At 36.1% G+C, this 25,701-nt stretch overlaps 1 protein-coding gene and 1 long non-coding RNA gene across 3 annotated transcripts in view; both read right to left on the bottom strand.

The window, feature by feature from the left end:
• SHC3 (SHC adaptor protein 3) overlaps positions 1–25,068 on the bottom strand; it is a 51,057-nt gene extending 25,989 nt beyond the window's left edge. For both annotated transcript variants that reach the window (XM_054004248.1, XM_054004247.1), the window contains exons 1-2: positions 24,529–25,068; positions 9,510–9,580 (exon numbers count right to left, since the gene is read on the bottom strand). In XM_054004248.1, coding sequence (XP_053860223.1) covers positions 9,510–9,580; positions 24,529–25,068 — 611 coding nt within the window. The remainder of the gene's footprint in view (positions 1–9,509; positions 9,581–24,528) is intronic.
• On the bottom strand, positions 2,266–6,284 carry LOC128822521 (uncharacterized). Its single transcript, XR_008441472.1, has 3 exons — positions 5,413–6,284; positions 4,690–4,840; positions 2,266–2,781 (listed from the first exon to the last, which is right to left on the bottom strand). It is a non-coding gene; the product is annotated as an uncharacterized LOC128822521 (long non-coding RNA).
• Positions 25,069–25,701: the final 633 nt, after the last annotated feature.

Below are 25,701 nucleotides of genomic sequence, written 5' to 3'. Positions count from 1 at the left end.
AAAACCCCCCACCACCACCACAAAAAAAACAAAAACAAAAACAAAACCAAAAAAACCCACAACCAGGCTACACATCCTCTCACTCTGTAAAAAAGCACTATACGATTTCCAGCTGTCTTCCCTTTGGTAAAATATCTCGGTTTTACAGAACTCAGTGTTTCCAAAGGCTGTGGGAAGACTGGGAGTCTTTTGGTTTTGAACCTCTGTGAATACTAAATGTATTCAAGCAACTGCAGGGTTCACATTAACAATGCTTTTAGTGAAAATGCTGGGAACTTCAGAAAACATATTCATAGAGCAATTCTGTGTAATCAAGGTCAGAGTGTCCTGGCAGCAACTCTTTACATGCCTGCAACAGAAGGCACAGTACTTTTCCTGCGTGGGAGTTAAGGAGTCTAAAAGCAGTATTTGAAGAAAATAAGGAGAATAAGGACGACTGAACATCTGTCACTGCACTGAATATGCATTTTATCCAAGGGCCACCAAGATGCTTAGAGGGATGGAGCACCTTTCCTATGAGGAGAGGCTGAGAGAATTGGGATTGTTCAGCCTTAAGAAGTGAAGACTATAGAGTAAATTAACATGGCCTTCCAGCAGCTGAAGGGAGCCTACAAGAAAGGTAAAAAGAGACTTTCTACAAGAGCATTTAGCGATAAGATGGGGGGAATGGCTTCAAACTGAAATGGTAGGTTTAGTCAAGATATTAGGAAGAAATTCTCCACTGTGAGGGAGTCAAGGCACTGGAATAAATTTTTGACAGAAACTGTGGGTGCCCCAGCCCTGGAAGTGTTCAGGACCAGGTTGCATGGGGCTGTGAGCTACCTGGTCCAGTGACAGGTATCCCTGCCCCTGGCAGGGGATTGGAACTGAATGGTCTTTACGGTCCCTTCCAACCCAAACCATTCTATGATTCTGTAACAGTTCCCTGATCAGATAGCCAGATAGCCTAGTGATGTGGAAAGTATGGCCTAAAGATTTCTTTTCAGCTTGCACTGCTAGGAAGGACAGGGTAGATGTAACCATTTTTTTTTTTTTTTAGCAAATCAAATTTGAAAATGCTTCAGCAGCACAAACACCTTATCTATAAATCAAGCCCAGGACCAGGTATTGCCACTAGGCTGAGCACGCCGTCACCTGACTTGTTAATGGAAACACTTGCCTAAGGAAGGCAAAAACAAAAGTTCTCTATATATCTGCATGGCTAAATATTGCACAATTTGGGAAAGTTGGATGTGATTACATTTGCTTCCTTTCTAATAACAAAAATATTTGACATAGACACACATTACACCTTTCTAAGCCACATCCTGCTCCATTAGCCAGGCTCAGATGAAAATCAGTGCAGAGTTCTGCCGATCTCTTGTAAAATTAGTTACTGTGCTGTCTGCAGTAAGGACTGCATGCTGAGTTCCAAATCTGCCCGAGAGTATTTTCTGCTTTGCAGATGATCATACTGTGGAGTAATTTTCTTGGCACAAAACATGTTGTGTATTTTGAATATAATATCAGCATTCAACTGCATTCAGTAAAAAATCGGATTTTTCTGAGGTTGACCTATACTGCTTTAAAGTGGCTTGACATCTGAGAAAGAAAAAAAGGACATTTTACATTGCCATTTAGTTTCATTAAAAAGGCTAATGCCCTGGTATCATTCATAGCTTTAGTGATATTTTATTCTGTTATACAATGTAGTCCACTCAGGAAGTTCAAATGTGTTCCTCTATGAAACATCATCACATGAAAATACTCTCCAATTTTTGATTGTGCTGTTCCTGTTCTTAATTAATATGATTTAATTGATTAAACCCCAGAATTCTGAAACTCATATTTCAGGGAAATTACATACACGTAGAAAAAGCACAGATTTTCTCAGCATATTTGGAAAAAGTAAAACCATCTCAAATAATGAGATGAGCAAATGTGACTACATTTTAGCCTGAAATGTTTTGTATCAAAATATTTAAAACCTACTAACACTCACTTGTTAAGATATTCTAGTGTCCTGTAGTTCCCGAGTTTACTTTTCCCCACCTCAAAAGCTTAGGACTTCACAGGTTGAAAAATAGACAGCAAAAGACTGATTTCTAAATGGAAGAACTTTCATAAGGTTCACAGTTATTTCTTAACAGTACTAAGTTCCTGTCAATTTTAATCATTACCAAGTATTGTAGCAGTATTTGCTGAGAAGAAACAAAGTCTGTACTAATTTAAAAATAACTTGCTTCAGAGAAAATAATTTAAATAAAAAGAAACAGAGACCAAAAATACATTTTTAGAAGTCTGTTTAATAATTTATATATTTTTTGTTCATTTGCAAAACAGACAAAATGAGCATGCGCTGTCTGAAGTAGCACAGGGGACATTCACAACCTCTGAAGACTAAACCAGTATTTGACAGCAGATTGACCATGTCTGGAGGATGCAAGGCCAAAGAAGTAGCAAAGGAGAATGAATCAAGGTTATGGAAAGAAAGGGAAGGCTAACTGTGGTGAAGATGCATCTACTGCCACGAATCCAGAGTACCATGCAGCAGCACCCCCGAAGGGAAACCCCCACAGAAACTGGTGCAGAGACCAAGTCATGCCATTTGTTACCATCCTGACCGAAGGGAAGCCTGTCTTCATGGGAAACCTGGAAGAAAACTTTTGTGGAACAAGGTGACATCAAGCAGATGTGTCAAGCAAGCTGATGTCACTTGTAGAGCAAGGAGACGACAACTCTTCTTTTTCATCAGCTCCCCTTTCCGTTTCTTCAAATGGAGTTTTCTCACATGTAAAAAATCTAAAAGCAGAAAATGAAAGGAAGCTGGCCAACTTAATTTTTGGTTTACTGAATAAACTTTACACACTTAAGTGGTTGGCTTTGAATACCACATCATTAAATATGCAGTATGCAATCCATCTAATAATAGTTATTCTTATGCTCCTGCATCTTTAGTGATTAATCTCCTAAGAGAAACCAATGCACTTTGAAGGACTCTTTGGTTTCATTGGCAAAGAAACTCTTTATCCATTGGCATGCTCAGTGTTCTGTTCTCAGTATTTACAGACGATCTAACTTTTTAAGGAATATTTTATACAATTTCTGTACAATTTATACCTTCTTCCATAACATGCAAGTAAGTTTCAGAAAACCCAGTTTCATTCATCAGTAACATAGAAATCTACCTGATCTTGATGATTTCTTCCAATACAAAAGTTCTGAACAATGGTCTTATTTTAAGAAATGTAGAGTGAAACTTGGTTATCCTACTGGCACACCTTAACTATATCTCTTAACTCTGCATGCATACACAGCTTTGTTGAACATAAAGTAAGGGTATATGAAACCTTGGTTTTGAATGTAAAGCTACAAAACCTTCCTTATAGACAACCTTCTAACTGTCAAGAATATAGTCAATGACACCAAAAATACCTTAAAAAAGTACTTTAAGGTTTACATCTACTAAGTAGCTCAATCCCTTAATGTCTTTTATGACCTTCAGGCTTTTTTCCACTCAGCCTGCTCTCTAGCTACTGTCCTGGTCAGAGAAATGAAGAGAGAAATTAAAACTGTCTTCTGTTGCAAAATCAGGTTCATAGTAATCTCCAAACTAGTCCCAGCTTCGGGTCATTTACTAAAGTATTTTCCCTCAAAGAGTAGATATTAGCAGATATATCAAAGGCAGACAGAGGAAACTTTACAGAAGTAAAGTGAAAATATTTAATCTAACACATATTTTTCTCTAATGCCTAACTGACTTCATGTTTAAAGGACAACTTTGGAGAGATATCTTACAAGAGTTCTGTGTAAGACAGATGACACTTTGTAAATATCTGGGCTGTGTTTGCCAAAAAGGACTGTTCAGCGTTGATGAAGTGTCTTGTGTGACTGGACATGTCATGAGAACAACACACACAAATTCCTTGTGCCATCAATTACTTGTGTAATCAAGCTGCCAGGTGCTGTTAGCAGAACTTGAGAGTGTTTTGGTTTCCAGATTTCTGTCAATTGTTAACTTCATACTGCAATTTGCATTTAAAACATCTTAAGACCACTCTGCTTCAGATCCTGCATCTGCAGACCCGTGAGGAGTCACCATCTTTCTGAAAATCCAGGATACAGTGATATCTGTCACTGCTTCCCTGACTATTCGGCTTCCAACTTTCCACCTTCCCCATCCTCCAAGAGGCTCTTTGTTTTCTTACAAAGGCACATAGACTGGGGGAGCTCAATTAATTGCTCTCATTCTGGCTTGGCATTACCATATATTAGTAAAATTATTCCAAATATTAGGTAACAATTTCCAACGAATACTGCATTGAAAAGGAAAGATTCCAGTCTTAGGCATACAAAAACCTACCCCATTCTATTCTACCCTATTCTATCCCATTTCTGTGCTAATAATAGCTTAACTAGCAAATATAAATTACTCTCGAACTACCAGGCACTCTAGCCGTTATTGTCCCGCTCAGAGGTATGCTGTACAAATTATAAAGATGTCTCCATCCACTTTTGAGACTTTTGCTTCCTGGTGAACCAAGTAGCAGCTAGCACCTCATGCTTCCTACAGCTTTGACTCTGAAGTAACTGTGCCCACCTCTTCCTGCAGCTGCAAATGGTCTATATGTTCTGCCATCTCCTAACGCCACCCCACACTCAGAGTTCACATGGAAGAAGGCAGAGATAAAACACCTTAACTTAACTCACCTTTAAGCATGACAGCATGTTAAGGAGGACACTGAACACAGAATTCACTGCAGATAACAGATTACCTATCTGCCTTCAAGAATCACAAGAGGCACATTCTTGCTTTTCAATGTCTTCCACCCTTTTCTTCAGTGATGCTTGCTGACAATTTCTGCAAACAACACAGATATGGGTGAAACACTGCATCAACTAAACTGCTTCATATTGCTTAGCATTGGACTCAAATACAACTCTAACATTTGGATTTCCACCATCTCTCCTCCAGGGATATTGCCATAAATGTATTTGGTTTAATAATTTTATTAATAAAGTTCAGGCCTCAAATTTGGAGAGGAATATTTTCCAAGTTGTTGACCCCAACAGAGATATGTATTAATGTAGAGTACTGGGATCAGAGTTTGGATTTGGGTCCACTGCTGATATGAGGTATTTCCAACCTCTGACCTATTGCTATTAAAACAACATGCAACGTCATATTTTACTTGGCATGGGAAGGTGTGACTTTATGATGCTGCATGCAGTAAACTGATGGCATTCAATTAAATGTCAATGAACATGCATCCTTGTAGTTCAGACTCAGATGTTCAACAAACAGCGCATGCAACATCTAATTGAAACCAGTGCATGTCACTCATGCATACAACACAAATATAGCTTTAACAATAAGCATACAAACATATTACATGAACTGCAAACACTGCACGTGTTGCAAAAGAATTTTACCTGATTTTTAACATTTGTTTTTACAAAAAGCCTGAAGTTTGGCCAAATCCTGGCCAAAGAAGCTTAAGAGTGGCCCCTTTCTATGACGATGATGGTAGGTTTCGGTTGAACTTTAACCACTTTCCACCCGTGGTTAGCTCAGTAGTCTTGTCTGCTACTCCTCCTGTTCCTCCACTATGTTGAAAATTAAATGCTTTTGTTTGTTTTACTGCCCAAGAAAGTCATCTTGGCTTCACATGTGTTACAAGAATTATCACTGGATAATTAAAGATGCAACACGTAGATTCAGCTGGCTTTCATTTTTCATTATGTGTAACAGCTGACCGTTGTCTGGCGCATCCTCTTATTTGCTCAAGGATTCACATGATATTACATTCATTAAAGGAAAGAATAAATACAATACAACTGATTAATACTACTCTAGTTCTTCTATTTCCCCTGTAGTGAGAGAATCTTGAGACTTCATATGTGTAATGATAAAGGCAAAAAACAATTAGAAATTTTACATAACTGTTCATTTTTCCTTCAACTCAAAATTAGGGCAGTAATACCACTGCAAGGAACCACCAAGGTTATTAAGATCTGATAAGAATATGCCAAGTGAATGTGTTTGCTCACTGCTGTCACATAAAGATAAATACATTGCTGCAAGTTTTAACATTATATTGTACAAAAAATGAAAAGGTGAAACAAATACAAGTTACAGGATAGGATAGGTAAGACAGCATTAGATGCACAAGTTGATATTTCACAGGACTGCAATAAGGAAGGAAAGGTTGCTGACCAAAGTATTTACTCTGGGGCTTTGATGCAGTTCCTGAAATTGAAGCCTTCATTTGTCAGATATGCCTGTGCATGCACACTATGTATATACTTTCCTAATGCATTATAACAGCTGTGATTTCAAAGCCATTCAAATTATCTACACAACCTTTTCCCATGAATTTCTTATCTCTAATTCACCAGATAAGTGGAAATCTCAGTCCAATTTTTAAGTAATTTCTAAGTGCTCACTCAACAATTTAAGTGCCATTTACAAGCACTAATTCATTTAATCATAGAGCTGTCTGTGACTGGGACTAACAGTTTGTCTAAAATAACACCAGGAGTTTTCAAGCAGAGCAGAAGGTTACATCTTACCCTGCCATTACTGAGCCCCACAAGTTTTTTTCTTCTAGGAACTGATGCTGCTTATTTTATTTTTGGGGATTTGTTAATCCTCAAAGCTGACAGAGACATAAAGTGACATATGGAATAACTTGAAGGCAGAAAACAGGCAAATTTAGGATTTCTAATAACTGACTGCTTATGTTTAAGCTCTGTAACATGGAGAAAAAGTAAGGTTAAGAAAGGAAGCAGGGACAGGCATGTGATACAGTGCTAGAAAGGGAGTAAGTTCTTTGTATGTGTCAGACATGATGCCTACTTATTAGGAAGAAATGCATCCAGCTTTCACAATAAGTCAAGTAACTTGACTCATTTTTTCTTTTTTCTTAATCATACTTAGTAAATACTCCATAATGCCAGAAGTCATATCAGTCCAAGACAGATCACTTTCTTCTATGACTGGTTTTGAAAAAATAACAGATCCAACAGGTGTGATGCATGCAGTAGGATAATTTTATAAAGTTGTGGGTCAGAAAGGGATCACAGCTGCTGTGACATCTATTTCTCTGGTTAGAGGAAACAGCACAGAGAGGTTTACACAGAGAAGCTTTTACTTCAGCTATGGACCTTGGCTCCTTGGCTGCTGCAGTCACAGCTAACACTACAGACCTAAGCCTTGGCCACACCACATCAGGAGCCATCAGGCTACCAGGACAGTTTTTTTTTTTACTGGTGGCAAGCTGCAGAGAAATCAGCAATGGATATGCCTAAAAATACATGTATGATGTAGTAGACATAAACGTAACTTTCAGGTGCTTTTATTTTATTTGTAATCAAAGGGCTGCACAGATGATTTGGTACCAGATGCCTTCTTAAGAGGAAATTGGTGCCTGTAATATCAGAACATCAGCCTTATTAATTTAGTACATACCTTGAGGCCTACGTTATGTTTCTCAAAATACACCAGAAAATTTACTAGCATGTGTGAATTCCAGCAATTCCTTAATGTTTTCTTAATAAACAACACACCTGTATGTGAAAAGCTACATAACAAAGCATGTGAGTACTGAAAACCTAGGACATAAGTAGGGGATTTCTAGAGCCAGATGAATTAACGAAATGCAGATTAAGATTCTAGGTCCCAATTCAAAAGCTACCTAAAAACCTAAAAATTTTAGATCAGAAACTACATTACAAAAATTATGAGATTTCATTGTTTTATGATAAATAGAAAACCGTAAAAGCAAAATAAAAAGCAAACCAGGAAGATACGGCTTCCTGCTTGAAAAAAAAAAATATTCTGTGCTCTAGATATAATTAGAGGAAGGTGGAATAACAAAATGATTTCATGTAGTGATATATGCTATAACTTCAACAGAAAAAAATACAATTCTAAGTTTGTTTCACGGTAGAAGCCAATAAACTTTTAGGTTTTTTACTGGAGGAACTACAAGGCAAAGACATTTTGTTTACATAGACCATATTGCTTCAGATCACCAAATATGCTTATGTATTCATGTCAGAGTAGTGCCTTTAAGCTAGAAAGTAAGAAAAGTACAACAATATTACAATGAAGGCATACAGTGAAGGAAACTGTGCAGAAAAATTAAGATGAATTGACTTCCACATATAGAAAACAAATCAAATAATTATCACAACTGTTTCATAAGCCAGTATCACTGAATTTCCAAGTGGTAAACATAAACGTACTACCTACACTGGAACTACAAATCTGCTTAGATATAAAATGATTTTCAAAGGTCATTGCTGAAATACATCAGAAATGTACATGATACGTTTCTAAAAGTACAGTAGGTGAATTATCAAATGCCTCCATAGTCAACATTGTTTGAAAAATGGGATTCTGTCATTTATCTGTCCTTTGGCTTCTATGCCTCTCATCAGTGCAGCATCTTGATAAATCAATGGTTAACATTATGTGAGGACTTACATGACCCAATTCAAAACCGCTGTATGCAGGTGTAACTCAAAGTCAATGCATATAGAGCATATGATTAGCATCCAAGCCTAAAAACAAGTGATTTTTCTCATTCAATAAAAGAAATGTTTAGCTGTTTATGGTATGATATATGGCTTACGACAGATTTATTTATTATCAACTGTAAGATGCCTCAAAGGGTTGAAATTCAAGCACTGTATCCAGTCATATCACTTTATATGTGTTTCTTTGAAAAGGATTTCTTTATCATTTCAATTCCAGAATTTGAAAAAGTAGTCTCCAGTTGCTAGAAGACATCATTGCTACATTCCTCTGAAATCAATGACTCAGATTTTCAAGTGAAAATGCCTGCAAAACACCATTCCTGTAGTTCTCAGAAAATATTTTTCATAGAAAAAAATTAATTCATGGACATTTCTACTTCTTTAGTCTTGTACTTATATACTGCTCTTACAAAAATGCCATTATACATTTAAAGGAACTGCCATAAGAACCTCATACAAGCTTATTGTTTCTTACACACAGTCTGAAAAAGAAATAATTCTTCTTTTTTTTTTTTTTTTTTTTTTTTTTTGTCTCTGGTATCATTGTGGTGATAGATTTTCCTTTATATTCTTTGTGCATATAGTTTATTAGCTGAAAACTTTTCTTAAGAAATTACTATAAAACCCATAAGCATGGGCTCCAAACCAGCTGCCTAGATTAATTTTGATATCATAGATTTTAAGTATATTCTAATTCTCACTGGTTTAAAAGCCATTAAATTGGTACCCAGATAAGTTCCTTACTTGGCATAACGAACAGGCAAAAATTTTCTAAAGTAGCTCTTGGCAGATCAAAAATCCACAGAGAAAATAGCATTTTAAGTCCCACTGAAACGGTATTAATAATAATCACATAAGGGATTTACATGTAAAAGCAAAATTTAAAAGTGGACTTTACCATGCATTTTGCCATCTTTCTGGCCATTTCACTCTGAGGACAGAATTCAGAAGTTACTTTAAAAAAGCATAGTTGTACAAAATCTTACCTTGCCACCTGCATTCTAGTACTGAAGTCAAGAGATCTCATTGACCGTAAGACTTCTATACAGCCCAAGTACTGTAAGGAAAAAAAAAGAGTTGGAAAATGTATTATAATTAGGCTTGAGTTCTGGGAGAAGTGCAACTAATCATTAAAAGGCAATGTGTAATTCTTATTTTTCTATTTGATTTGTCCTATGTCTAAAGTAGGTTGTTGTGATTATGCTGTTCTATGTCACAGATTTGTTCCATAAACATTTGTTTTATTTAAGTGTCACATTTCATTCAACATATAGTTTTATGTTTAGCCTGGTCACTGTAATACACTCAATTTATAATGTGTTTATGTGCCTTTTTTCATTTCCTTCTATCTTAATTGGTCCATTTTAGATACATTCAAAGTAAAAAATAATGTTAATGAGAAAGGAAGTGTGGTAAAGGGAATTTATTTGCTACTGGTTAATAGGACAAAGTTATTTAAAAGGGAGAGAACTAAGTCTCAGTAAAACAAAAAATGCAGCTTATAACAGGGAAAGCTTAAAAGAACACCAGCAACCAAATTTCTTAATAACCAGTTCAGAGATAGATATGATTTAGTATTTTCATTTATTATAGTAGTAAAAAGGTGGAAAATGCTAATACAATATACTAATAACCCATGAGAAATGGTTTTAACAGGGTCATTCAAGAAAGGAATTACATGAAGGTTAGCTAATATTAAGACAAGATCAGACTTTTTGACCAAGATTTCTACCCTGCATCTCTGTGGAAAAAAGGAAGTACCATTATGAAAGATGTTAAAATTCAACAGTATCCATCACTGGGAGTGAGAAAAAACTGGGGTGAATCTTCTAGATTTGCTTCCAAAAGTGGGCATAACTTGCATATGCTAAACTCTGCTGGAGCTAAAGCTCTTGTCAGATATTTGGATGCTGTCTTTGCACAAACTGCCTGATGACTGGCATAACCCATGGCAGTATCTTTGCATGTAGGTTAAGTATTTAACCATACATTTGACTTTTGAAAGTCTGGGGAATTGTGGAGGAGTCTTCACATCATGAGCCTGATAATGATGATCATTATGCTATTGTAGCACTGTGTTTTTCTATCAGCTCTTATATCAGTTTTATATCAGTTTTTCTATCTTCACAGCATAATACAATCTATTTGGGATGAAACTAGTGCAAAAATCAAGTGAGGCCACAAATTTTTCCTGTTTGGGAATTTTATTTTTGTTGAAAAAATAATCTTTTAAATAGAGAATGACTGCATCAGTAACTGTAATATGTAGAATTTCAGCAAAGATTTTCCATAGAAACATGTATGTCATAAAATGTTTACAGGCTGAGGGAATATCTAGTTTGTTTTCACACATCAACTATTACTTAATTTATTTCCATCAAATGCTATGAAGTCATCACAACACTGAATAAAATTAGCTAGAACATCAACTGATTCTTATACATTAAATTGTTTGAACTTGCATTATTATAGCACACAGTTTTTGAAAAGGGTTATCTCAAGATCCATTTCCTAGAATATTTTAGAAATCTGCAAATCTATGCTTTTTGAAAAAGTGTCTTGTCTAAAGACATCCTGGAACATGGAGCTTTCAACCTAAAGATAATACTCTCAAACTGTCATCTATCAGTGCAAAATTAGACAATCCTTGTACCTTACTACAAATAAATTCCTTTTTTTACATATACTTCTGCCTGAGTACTTAAAACATATACAACTGCATTTTTATGCTCTGATGAAGGAAGTTAAGCCATTAAATCTATTTTTAATTATCTCAGAGGGTGATTTCATTTTCTTGGAGATCAAATTCTTTAGCATCACTTGAGATAATCAGCTGGAATCATTTAACTTGTGCCAATAAACAGCAATGATCAATATTTTCCTGTTTTCTTTCTATGACATTTTCTTTTAATCCAGGATGCTTTCATAGAGTAATTTTGCCCATTATTTATTTCACATGAGATATTTTTGTAATTAAATATGCTGCAAATGGTATGACTATTCAAAGGTATCCCTGTGATTTCTTTGTTAAAGAAATTTCATTATTTCATCAACCTGTTAGCTTAGACCTCTCAGTACTAAAACACTCTTGGATTCCACTTGTTCCTTCACTTACCTATGTTTGCCACAAGTCTTTTACAGCAAAGTAATTGCACGAGTTTGAGAACCAGGTCCAGCATTTTGGAAGCAAACTCTGGAAGGTATTTTGACAAGTACATGCAGGCGTGCAAATAAATACACAAAAACATGTGCACACAAGCCACTGTCAAAATAAACAGACGAATAAGTAGACAAAAACCCATAAACATACTTAGAAGACGTGCATTCAGACCCCTTTGAGTCACACTACCTGATCTGCATTAACAAAAATAGAGACAAGATCAGACTGAAGGAAGGTCAGACGGAAAAATTACCCTGTACTTGTTTTATGTATATCACAAAGACAGCTGAACACAACATAGTAAGGCTTGCAGTATTCCTAACTGATCAATGTAAAGATGGCAACTGATTTGCTGGGATAAAAGATGTGAACACTTAATCACCACGGCATGTTTTCAAGTAACAAAATTACTATAAAAACTGACATTCAAAAGGTCCAAAGGCCAACTACAGGGACATATAACTCACCTACTGCTATGCTTCAATTATTCCCCAAGACCAACACTGCTGTCTAAAAATATCCATTTGAAGTACAACCTGACAAGGATCCACAGAAAGAAGACATACAACCAAGATAGCAAGGAAATAAATTATTCATTTATTTCAACAAATAAATACCCTGATTAAAAATAAATGCTATCTTTTGCTTTAGGCATTCCATGAAACACTTAAAATATAGTTATAAAACAGTCTACTTCTAAAAAAAGCTTCTCTTCACCCAGCACTTAATGTATATTCTAACCAATCAGCAACTGTGCACTGTGAAATTTATGAGCTCCTGCTATCATCCTCCCTCTCATTGCTCAGGAACCAAATATATCAAGATGTAGCCCACCTTGAAGTAGGAGGATTTGGGACTACCAGTTCCAAGCTTTCTCAGATAACATTCTGCCTTCTGTTGACTTTCTAATATTTGAATGAGTTTCCAGCTTGTGTACACTGAAAGGTACTATGTTCCAAGCAAAAAAATCTTTCATATGAATGAATACCTTCCCATTCAGAGGATTTAGATTCATAACTTGTACTTTGCATGCTAAACAGTACCTTGCAGGTAGCAGAGTGACACATTCTGCTTGAACCATGCAGTTCTCATTCCATGTGGTTCCATCCTCATTAGTTATGATTTTGACAGGTTAGTGTAAGAGAAGGGTATATGTCTCAGATTTCTGGTTCGTCCCATATGCAAAGATTTGTTCCGTACACCCTAAAATACCTGTCTTCTTTATGACTCAGAAAATTCCTGTACAGCAACTAAGACTTTTAACTGAAGCCTGTATAAAAGAGGATATTGAGATCTCTCAACACTTCTCAGGAACTGACACGAATGCTGGCTGAGTGCATTTGCGTACTTGGAGCCAAGATGAAAAGAAAAAAAAAGAAATGAAGAGAAAAAAAGAAAGAAAAGAGAGTAATCACTGTCAGAGAAGCCCTTTGCTCCAGAAATATGAACAACCTTGTTTGGTGTTTTCTAACAAGTTCTTCAAAATACCAAGAAATTCTCTGTTGTTGGACTGAGAAGCTGACACTAACAACAGCAAGAAATAGTTTTATAAAAATGTAGCAAGACTTATTCTATTATTCCATCAGGGTGTAGCTCCATACAACACTGAAGCAGTCCAACCTACATACACATCTAGCAGATGAGTGTCTGCCTTGTGCATACCTACCCATCATCTACTCTCAAATAAAATAAGAGCTCCTAACCTCTGAATCCAAACTACCTGAGTGTCATTAGCTCATCAAAACTGCATGGGTATTCTTAGTAAATTGAGATTTACTGGTTTTAATCTGTGTAACCAGATGACCATCATCAGATCTGAGTGGTTCACTACTTTGCAGCTTGTACCTGCATTGTACAAGCCACGTGAGAGATAACAGGGTTACATCAGCAAACAGACATAACAATTTTATTACTAGACAAAAATTAGCCTGCGCCTTCAAATACTGATGTATCCAAAGTATGCTCTAACATTGCACAGCTGCAGATAAAAGCCTGGGGGCTCAAAAATTAGATTCTGATTCCTGGGGTTCTGGGTGTTGTATGGAGATCTAAGTCTCAAACAGAAATAAAATAAGCTGGGCAATTCACTGCAATTTTCTCACCCACGTGCTTAGGCTGTGCTTTTACTTGGCATGTGCAAAAGGGAAAAAGTAAGTATCTTTTTACTTGCCACATCTGGTTCTCATGTATATCTTAAGTCATACGCCTACATTTTCTTTCTTTTCATTTCTTAAGGGATGGGGGGAATCGTTTGCTTGGTTTTGAAGGTTTTATTGTTTTACATTTTATTCTCATTCACCAAAGAGCTAGTCCAGAATTACATTATGCCATGGAAGTAAATGAGTAGTCAGTATGAATTGACTAGTGCTAGTTAACTATGGTTGAGGACTCCCTTATTTAAAAATAAGAGCTTTTATTTCAGATTCTATTCCTACTAGTGCAATATGCATTTATTTATGCATCAAAATGACAGTTTCCTCTGATTTCAGGTATTACCATTAACAGCTAAAGGAGCTTGTGTAATGTGCACTGGGAGTTCCCCAATGTACCACAATACTGAAAAATTACTTTCAGGTTTGCTATCTACCCTAAATCATATTAAGATTCAAATCCAGATGCCCACTAACAAGCAGGCCATAGTACAAAAATAGTAATAGCCCAAGACTTGATTTCAAGATAGTAAGTTTGTCCACATGTAATGGTGGATACAGGCAGGATTTTTAGTAACAATATTGATGTGTGAAAAGGAGAAGAGGAAAAAAAAAAGAAAAGAAAAAAATCAACACAAAAGCAGCCCAGGCCATAGCCAAAGACTGCAAGATTGGTAAGTATTAAAATGAATTTTTCTCTTCACCAAATTAATATGTAACTCAATCCTTCAATACCTTTGATATCATATTAGATGAAATTTCCAGCTTAACTGAATTTACAATTCCCACTTTCTAAACCACTGAAGTAGAGAAAGAAAGTCCACAAATTTTTTTTTTTAATTTCTTAAAAAATTTAAAAAACACAAGTCTAAGAAGGAGCTGTAATCAGAAAGTGTTCCCTTTAACAAAACAAACTTAGTTAAAGAAAAATAGTAAGTGCCACAATGCTTCCAAGTTTTTTAACTGTGCTTTACAAGAACATTTATTATCCTGAATACCTTACTAGTTTGACTGAGACATGCACAACAAAATTATTTAACTCTGCTAATCAGCAAGACATGAGCAAAAAAAGGGAAGATAGCTTATCAAAACATACATTTCCTTCTTTACTTCATATGGAAACCATAGTGTAGTTGCATGTATATTATTCATATAATTTAATTGAATTAACACTTGAAATCTTTTAAATATAGAGGTACTGCATTCGTACTGAAAAAACATATATGTAAAGGCCCCTTATAACATCATACTCATTAACCCACAGATGTGGCTTAGCTAATCAACTGGGACATAGATTTGGGAATCTGGAAAATCTTTCTGGACTCAATGATTAGCAAGACCTGCACTCCAATGTGCAAAAACCTTTTTTCTTTGTTTTTGTGGGTATTTTTGTTTGTTTCTTGTTTTGTGGGGCTTTGCTTCTTTGTTTTGTGGGGGTTTGTTTCTTTGTTCATTTTCTTTTTTACTTTAAGAACTGCCCATTGTTAAGAGGGTGTTGTCAAACATCAGGGAAACCCTTTGTCCTGCCATGATCACAGCAAACAATTCCCCCAAACTCTGGCATCACAGAAGTCTTTAGGACACCCTCTCGCTTCAGGTGCTGTTGAAAATACAAAGCATTTGACGAACAGAAGAGTCAGCCTTTGAAATTGCTGGCTACCATCAGCTGAACAGATAGCAGTGTGGTTTAAAGGAGGTCCTGCATGCACAAAACCATTCACATTTATGCTTGTTTACCTAGGCACTTTCAGTAGAAGAATGGAATGGAAAATTTTTTCTGTGACATTTCTAATGTAGAGTAAGTTATAATATTAGAAAAAGCTGTGGGCAGAACCAAGGCTAGATATTCAGAGAGAAGTAAGTTTTCATAAGCAGTAGTCACAGAGTTTTAAGTAAGGTGCTAGAGATTTCAGTTTCTCTGAAAAGTCTGAATACTTTGGAATATAAATATATTTGCCTTTAAATCATCTGCTTAACACATAACACAATATTAAAATCTTATCTAACATGGGTGCTTAGCTAACATGGTCTCCCAGCCATGCCATAGCCCCCTGTCATTCCCTCCCCTTGGGGCAAGACATACCTTCAGACATAGATGCAGGTCTCTGGGGGCACCTGGTGACCGTGCTCTAACAGTATATGCCAAAGCCCCCAGTCTGTACCTCTGCCCTGTGCTTTCCTGCTATATGAAAAACAGCAAACCTGGAAGCAGCAATCCTGTGTGAAAGAAGCACTGGCAGCCTTGTTCTGAATGAGGAAAAGGCCCTATATTTAGACACTATCAGAATCCGGCACCAAAAATGTGTCATAAACATATGCTGCCATGAAAAAAAACAGAAAGGCTCTCTTCCGTGCTTTCGTACTTTTGCAACTGGTAATTTTTACACCAGTAAGTAATCATGTACAGAACTTCACAGTGAATCAATACTTCCCCCAAAGGTTTTTTCCTCATTAAAGAATGCACGTTCCAATACAGATGGAAAATTCTAAGGATTGATTGAGTAGAAACGGAAAAGAAAATCTTCTTTGGGGTTCAACTGCAGATAAGCCTCAACCACTCAGTTTAAATTAATCATAATCCTCCATGAGACAAGTAAACCAACAGAGCTTTCATACTAGTAGAGATGATGATGGATATGACTGTCAATTGCATTCCTCTTGAAAACATGTGGTCTGCTTCTACAGCAATGGATGAGAACACAGTTCTCCCAAGAATACCTCCAACTCTGGTCAACACCTTCCTATTTCCTCTTGTACACTGACTTGTTTCTGTAGCAAAAAATAGATTATATGTCTCAATATACTCAGACTAACAATTCTTAAGTGGCAAATGATAGCCAACCCTTCCTATGAATTGTCTTACCCTGTGAAAGCGTTCTGGCAGCATCTCACAATCAACTCAACAGTAAGGACTCAGAATCTCTTAAAAAAGGCAAAATATTCCGTTAGGAAAAGAAGATATCTTATCTCGAAAAGCAATTTCTTAAGCCAACTCTGAGGTCTCAATTCTTGCTAGAGAGGGGAAAGATATAACTGAGAAACACATTTTGCTTCTGACTATTTTCTAATCTCCATCTCAAATAGGGTTGAAAACAAAACATCTTCAAATAAAATACTTTTTTCTTATTTCTTACTTGCAGGTGGCTGAAACAAGATCGCAAACATCATGCCCCAAAATACTTATGTAGTAAAGATGCTAATTGAACAGAGCCTTCACAAGATTTCAGAAAAAATACCATATCTGTAGTTTTGCATGAACAATATTTCTTATGTTCTTATCTTACAGATAAATGTTTTTGCATGCAAAACGTCAGGAATGTTAGAATCAGAAGCTCACACTGGACATTGATTTATTCTATTATTTTAAATGTAAACACATTCTACATTAAGCTTCAATTTTTTGTATGGGACAAACATTTCCTTTAAAAAAGCTACATTTGAGGAAAAAACACCACAAGGTTGAGTTCTAAGCTTTTTAGGTTTAATTTTTAAAATACATAATAATAGTGAATGCAATTATTGCAATGTGAACCACTTAGAGTATGCACTGCAGTAGCACAGATGAATTGCTTCATTTTCACAGCTGCATACTTTAATTCAGTGACTGTTTGCTGTTACCTTGAATATCCACTAAGCTATTCTTCCCTTTAAAGCACCATGCAGATTAGTTCCACAGCTTATGTTCTACATCAGAATTCCTTTAACAAAAACACACAAAAGCTTCTGCAGCCAAAACAATATGTTTCAATAGCTGGAAATCATAATTAGACATTTGAAACTGTAAATAAGGACACTGTAAATATATCTAGTTATTAAAGAACTTGTTCTTCCTCAGTCATTAGAGAGTAAGAGAATCACTAGCAAGTAGAACTTCTTGGTGAGGAGTATCATTAAAGCACAGACTCAGAAGACGAAAGATCTAACAGGTGCTTTTTCACCTGTATGCCAAACAAAAACCCATGTTAAGCATCTGAAATGCATATACTGTTCTGCTTTCTAAACTGTGCATTTGGAGGTGTGATGTAGGAAGGACCTGTCACTGTTAAAATTGAAAATCCAAAACATGCATGGAGGGAGAGGGAGTACTTTTTTTATAAGAATGCCATATGTACCTCTGGTCTTCATCGAAAGAGTTCAGCAATTTAACCAGATCTTTTTTCTGAGTCTTCATCAATATTTAACTCTCCTATGCCAAAGCTATCATTTCTTGTCTTCTCAGTTAGAGTGCCCAAAAGATAACCCCCACTGTGCAGAAAAAAGGGATATGGGGAGAAATTTTCAAGATGGATTTAAATAATGAAAAATCTCTGGAAAGTTTCCTTGCAGCATAAGAGGCAGAGCAGCTCTGGGAGGCTGGAGGTATCACCAGGTCCTCAATGGCCCCAAGCAGGCTCACTTGAGACCCCATTTTACCAGCACTCCTAAAACTTCCAAGGTCAGGGTCAGCTCAGAATTGGCACCTGCAGCTTCCAGTTGGTGCCCAATACCAAGCAGCCCTGCCTTTCCATGTTTTCCATCTTTTGTTTCCTTGGCCGAAATAAATACATTGTAAGAGAGTTCACACAATGTTTCCAGTTACTTAGTGCTTGCTGCTTAGCTTTCCTACACAATTAATTTACCAAAAAAGTTAGTAGAAGTGTAGCACCTACATTCAACATGTGGACACAAAACATGGCCCCTACATTTGGTGACAAAGGCAGTGTTTCTGAAACATTTCAATTCTTTGGGAAGTTACAGGTGCTTCTAAAATGTCCTGTGGTTCATGAAAGCAGCTTGTCTATATAAAAGAGACAATTCTGTTTCTTATTATGTTTCTTAATTAGTTTGTCACTGGTAAGCAGTGTCAAATGTCAGCCAGGAAAGATGTTGTTGTCCCATGAGACATTCCCTCCCTTGTATAATTCCTAAATTAGTAAGAGCCAAAACTGGAAATAAAGGTATCTTAGTGCAACAATATATGCAAAGGATGGAAATGGTGCTGAGCAAGCTTAGACAACATCTTAAGATAAAATCTCTCTCTTTTGGTCATGTCCTTGTTATTTAAGGTATTTGTTCAACTTATGTCTCTAATTTCAGGAATTATTCTGAGGTAAAAAAAAAAAAAAAAAAAAAGATAAAAATACCTGTATCAGTAAATCCAATGTGATGGTGATGTAGGGAAAAAAAAAAAAAAGCCTAGACAGCTTTTTCTGTCTACCTCACATTTCTTTCTTTGTGTCACCCTGTACCCTGTCTATTTTTATTTTTCATGGCTTTGGTTGCCATTTCTGTCTAATTTCAGACATGTTTTTTTCAGTCTTTGAACTTTTAGCTGTGACTTGTATTGTCTGGTTCAGCCTTTTGAGACTGAAATCTCACCTGGCCCTATGAAAACTTATTTGAAAAACCAAGTGGAATATCTAACTTATTGAATAAACATTCTAGATTATCCTTACTGAATTGTGCCTGATCCCTCCAGAAAACAAGGGATGACTGGAAATGTGCTTGTACCAAGTCCCATCATTATTCCCATCACAACTCAAATGGACAGGCTCTGCCTCAGACCAGCCTGCAGCTGACAAAGATAGAGCTATATTACATTTTGTCATCAATATATAGGATCAAATGAAATTAATATTGCATGACTATGCAGAATTGCAGAGAAGCAATACCGAACCCCTCTTCCTCTATGAAATTTGTTTCCTTGCATGGGGGAGTAAATCACCTTGAAAGAGCATTAGTAGCTGGGAAGGCTGGTTGTCTCTGACACTACACCAAAGCAGATCCAAGCTTTTTCTCATTGTAAACAAGAAAATTTAATACTGATACTTTGTGCATTCACTTGAACTTTCAGCTATAAAATTAAGCCAGGCTGCAGCACAAGTATAGCTGTTTGGTTAGTGGAGACAAGATTTCTCTTTGGCTAGGGGAGAAAAGCAGCCTGTCACTGGGACAAGGGAGTCCAGCAGCACAGAAGGGCATGAATTTTCACTGAAGATCTTGATTCATCTGTGTGTTTTCTTTGTGTTTATTGTGGCAGGTATTTACATTGGGCACATGATATTCTTACTGTAAACATTGTTGGAAGACAAATAAAAAAACCAACAATCCAATTTCCAAGGAAAAACAGAGAAGGAATTCTGCCTGAATGCAATTTTACCTCCTACACTGACCAGCTAAATTCATCTAGGGATTTTAAAACTGTAGGGCATACATAACTAGCAGGATAAATAACTAGCAAGAGTATAATTTTTGTTTTAAACAAAAATACTCCATGCAAACACTCCAAATGTACTGGAGAACAGACATTCATGTTGACAGCTGAATCCTTCAACTCTGAAATCAATATATGCTTTGCTTTCTACAGAAAGAAAAAAAGTGTGCAAATGTACAGTAATAGTATTGATTCATGTTATTAGAATAATATTATAATTAAAGACTCTATGGTATGATTTCTGCTCGTAGAATCTGATCTAATTTCTCTGAGAAATGCTCTTTTCCTATTATTGGGCTGTACAGCAGACCCTCAGTAGTTCAGGTCCATGAAGATCAAAAGAAAGGTTTGAAAGAGCAACAGGCATCAATATCATTCTTTCATAGTTCAAATAACAATGAAGGAAAATGGAAAGGACACTAACTGATCTCTCAGGAATATGGTACAATAGGAGGGATTAATTACTTAAACCAATGCTGTCTTTGTCACTTTGTCCCCTATTTGCATGGATGCAGCTTTAAAACCCACAGTGGTAAGCCAGTTTCATTAGTCTTTGTTAACACTGTTTGTGTACCTGAGTTGAGGGTAGCAGACTTTGAACTAAAAAGACAGTATTCTATCCTATTATTACCATATGGTTGAAACACACAACACACTTCTTAGACATGTAAACCTCATTACAAACAGGATGCTCTGGGATTGTGGTTTGGGTTTTTTCAATTAGATGCACAAAATCCTACTGAGTATGTTTTTAGTCAGGCCATGCCAAATGATCAGTGATTAACCAACACTACTACCTCAATCTGACTGACAAAGGTTGATATTAAATCTGATTAAAAGATTTTTTTTTTTTTTTAGTAAGAGTAAATTAATTCTGGCTAAAACAGAAAGGGGAAAAAAAAAAAAAAGAGAAACATTTTTCCAAAGAGCCCTGAAGTCTTCTAGGGGAAGGCGACATATGATGCAGTTTCCACTTTCTTAGCTCTATTTAAGGCTGTGCTTTGCAGTCTGGGTTAGCCACTAAAGAGACACAGCAATTCAGTTCATCCCTAAGCACACACTTAACTTCCAGTGTAAAAAGGTAGCCTCAATTATTTCAATGAGAATGCTCCCGTAAACAGTGTCATGCAGGAATGTTTGCAGAACTATAGCCTTTACTTGGTAATGTGTTTGAACAGCTTCACATTGATGTCTGTTTTCCACATCAGATATAAACTGCTGTTATTCCCTCACAAGGAATGAAAGTGTTAGAATGTTAAAGAAATAATTGCAGTTAGGATTATAATCTTTAAATACTTTGCTATAATAATAATAATTTATTGTCCTTTTTATTGAAATATTATTTGCCTGACTTGCAGTGATTCTTTTGGATGAAATAGTTCTTCCTTCCTCTTTTTCAGATACTATATTTCTGTCTGGTTTTTAACACTATATTTACTCAGGTCTGTTCTATACTACTGTGTTGGCTTTAAATCTTACTGACTTTTTCAAATGTACTTCATATAGGTATATAAAATTATACACTACTTTTGGTTTATTTGGTTTTGAACTGCTAAACAACAGCATGTCAAACGCATTGACACTTGTTACAAAATCCAGCCACAAGTTACCTAAAGACAAAAATGCATTTGCTTCTTGACTGTTGTGCTCTTATTTAAATAAACTCCAAAATGTCTATAATATTACCCAGTTTTTTCATTATTTGTTAAACAGCCCATCAGTAGTAGTAAATAAGGTATCAGTACCTGACTACTTTATGTCCCCGTATGGTTATGGTCATTGTCTAATTTGCTGCTAAAATGTTTTATGGGGTTGTTTTTGTGAAATTTTTTATATTATAATATATAAAAATGCAACAGGAAATCCATAGGGAGTAAAAGATTTAGAAAGTGCCAGCAGTTTTATGGTCGAAAACAATTCCATTGCAGCAGACCATGGAGATCAGAATATAGCTACAGTTTACCATAAACCTGCATCCTTTTTAAGCATTAGAATTACACTGCCTATTTTAAAAAGGAGTAATATGTAAAAATGTGGGAACAGCTGTGAAGTTTCAGATTTTTCATACATTGCACATAGGAATTTTGAAATTTTACTTCAGAAGATTCCAATATGAGCTATCAAACTGCCCAGTAGTTACAACTAACCCTATCCCATGACAAATTTTCTCTTTTGAATGTGGATTAATGACAAAATTGTAATCCAGGGCACATTTGCCCCCCCCAAAAAAAAAAAAAGAAAAACAGTCTTTGCTGCTTAACAACAAATCTAATTTTTGTCTCATTTAACAAATGGCATATGAAATTTTCTGAAAGGCATATGGTACTAATTAAACATGGTATTAGTCCCCCAGACAGTCAGTATAGCCATGAGGTATACAAGGAATGTTTCCCCTCAGTTTACATTATCTGTGTATTGATTTGATGGACTGATTGAATAAAAGTCTTGGTAGCAAACAATGTTTAAGGATTTGGGAACTGCACTTCTATTCTTATCCATATGAATGCTGCAGTTGCCAAGGAAAACTGAGATAGTTAATAAGCAAGAAAATTAGGAACTAATCAGGATCAGTTTATTTTCATTCATTCATTAACCACTTATTTTGGTGCCTATTTTCAATCATTGTTTTTACATTTAGATCACTGTGCTGTGATTCTTATGCCAGAAACCACAAAGTTAAAGTAATCATCCTATTTTTTAACAAAAATAATAAACTAGAATTCATACATTTTAATGACTAACAAACTACTAACAAACACCTAAAAGTTGTTTGATTGACTTTGAAAATTCTGATATATACAATGTGTATAAGACACTTTCATATACCCAACATCAATTGCACTAATTAAATATTTGTTCTACTATCTCAGATATGGGTAAATTACTAACTGTAAATGTTAGTCCACCTCTATATATATAAACTTTAATTCTCTTTTCAATTCAAAGATATCAACTTCCTCTAGCATATAGTAGGTAAACTACTTAAAGGATTAAGAAATTGAATGCTGTATTTGTTCTGATTCATAATGATCACTTCAGGTAAAATTAACAGTAGCAGTGTATTCCCACAGCTGTCATTGGGCTTATACTCTCCTAAGCAAAATAAAAAGTAAAATGGTTGAGTTGCTTGAGCTAATGTGAAAATGGTAAATGACCTTCTGCTAACCAGAGTATTTCTGTGCAAAAGAACATCAGAGTCTCAAGACCACTATGTCTAGCATCAGTTGGTTATTTTTATTGAGACACTACTTGAAGAGTAACAGAGCAGCAGTTTGTGGCTTGAAAGGTAGCACTGACTCCTTTGTAGTCCTAGTAAATTTCAGAGTAGTAAAAAAGGCAGTGCAATTTCAATAGTGCTCAGAATTGGCCAACTTACTCAATCTACCACCACCTGCTAAATCTATTATCACCACTAACACAAAGAAATGAAAACTGCTTCCTAGTCCCCCAACAGCTAAATGTGCACTCTGCTTTTGATAATAAGACTTGAGAAAAAGCAGTGAGAGTTAAGTAACAAGGGTGTCACTCAGTTTTCAAGCATCCCGAAATAAAGCCACCTGTGACTCTTACACCTAAAATAAGATGACACGAAAAATAGACCTGTAGTATTAATAGCCTGCTGCAAAACAGTTTAACCCTTAAGATACAAAAGCCTCTTGGCAAATGAAATATGGCAACTGAAGAATGAATTCTGGACAATAATGTCATTTTTGCACTTTCTGCACACTATGCTGAAAGGTGTAACCAGACTCTTACCTAACTACAAAAAACATTACACATACATTTACCTTGAAGTCTCTACTTTAACAGGTGGTTTCAAAATATTTTCAAAGCATATGGAAACATTAAATTTACCCTGTAAATTTAAGGTCCTCTGCTTTTGATATGCTATATCAATGAACTGAAAAGAGCAATAACATTTAAAGTGGCTGAATGCTCATTATGTAAAACAAGCTGCATTTTCCTGCTCTACCCACAACATTATTTCTAATTGTGAAACAGAATAAGAATTGTGCTTTCTGCCTTACTGGTCTAAGATTTCAAATATCATTTCACTTTAAAAAAACATTTGCCTTTAGAGGATTTTAAAACTGAAAAATTCATGCATGATTAACAGCTCTCCTCACATCAAGGAGTCTTTCTTTCCTCCTGTATATTACACCAGACATATTGAAAGCTACGTATCCAAGATATATACAGTATGCTTGATAACACTGAAAACCTAAATTCAATTAGAAGATGGCTAAAAATCCAGATCAAATCAGCTTTGAGTTTAGGAACAAGGTTTTTATACAGCTGTAGAATATTATTTGCAGGTTTGCTTTAGTGTAACAAATTAACTCGGCTTCCCAACCCTTCCTTCCTGCATTTACATTTAATGTATTATGCAACAAAAAAAAAAAAATACAAATAGAGATCCTTTCAGCCTGACTATCCTGTCAGCAAAACAAGCAGAGAATTTTTCATTGATAAAAACAGAGAATGGAAGAAAACAGACCAACCTTCACAACGTACGTCACACCAGGTCCCAGGATCTTCTCACTCGAGTGCAGCCATCCTCGAGAGGATTTATTGACAAAACTGCTAGTTTGATTCCAGTCTTCACTTCCCAGGTGCATTTCCTCTGACCGTGCTTTTTTCCCCATACTCATCTTGCTCATGTCCTGCTGAGAACACGAAGTGGCAGAGACAAGGTTACATGTGTTGTCTGAAGCCCCTGCTGCTGAACTAGAAGCACTCGAGCTTCCCTGCAATTTGGAGACAGCAAGCTCCTTTACTGCAGAGGAGAGGTTTTTGATACCCAAAAGGCTGCCCGTGCTAGAGAGTTTCAAGTGGGACACTTTATGGATGAGGGTACACAGGGTGGTGGGTCCATCTTCTTGGTCCTTACGGAGAACCTCTGGTGAGACCAGGTATGAAGGTGATGCTGAAGTTGTAGCAACTGCTGAGACTTTGCTGTTCATGGGCAAATTGTGAATAAGATCATCAACAGATGTCACAGAATCATTCCTGAAGCGGTTATACTTGGTACGTTGAAGCATGCCCTTCTATCTGCTTTCCTGCATATGTTCTGGCAAATCTGATGCCAGTGCAGGAGATGCCTGTACTAACATAGCAAGCAATTCATAACGGCACGGAGGGTTAACAAGAGTTTAGGGTAAAAAAGAAAAGAGTATAAGGAAAAATGAAAAAAAAAAAATATTTTTAAGAAATTTCTTTTGGTTCCTTGTTAAGGTTGGGTGAAGTAACAGTTTTCTGTGACTGAGATCCCAGTCCTGCTTAGAGCTGCCAACTCGCTCACAGCAAAAGCATGACTCACACAAATGAGAAGGACCCTTTTCAACAAAAGGCTGTGAACACTGCAAATCACTTCCTGTAGCCAAAAAAAAAGGAGAGAGAAGGAAAAAAAAAACCCACATCCACCCACTTACAGCACACTAGCACCAATCAATTCTCAAATTCCCTTTTCCTATCTCCTCAAACAGATACTTCCTCCCAACCTTTAATTCCTATCCCCTCCCACCACCCTTTTAGTACCAAAGGCAATTACCTTTAAAACTGAATTAATAGCCTTTATGAAACACCACACTTTATTCATCTGCTAAAATGTTCTTCCACCTCACATATTTGTGAATCTATAAAGAAATCACAATTAGATAGCAAATATCTGGATA

The sequence above is a fragment of the Vidua macroura genome, chromosome Z (genome assembly GCF_024509145.1).
Source record: "Vidua macroura isolate BioBank_ID:100142 chromosome Z, ASM2450914v1, whole genome shotgun sequence".
In the NCBI taxonomy this organism is placed as follows: domain Eukaryota; kingdom Metazoa; phylum Chordata; class Aves; order Passeriformes; family Viduidae; genus Vidua; species Vidua macroura.
The sequence above is the reverse complement of the archived record's forward strand: the minus strand, read 5'-3'. Positions and strand labels throughout refer to the sequence as shown.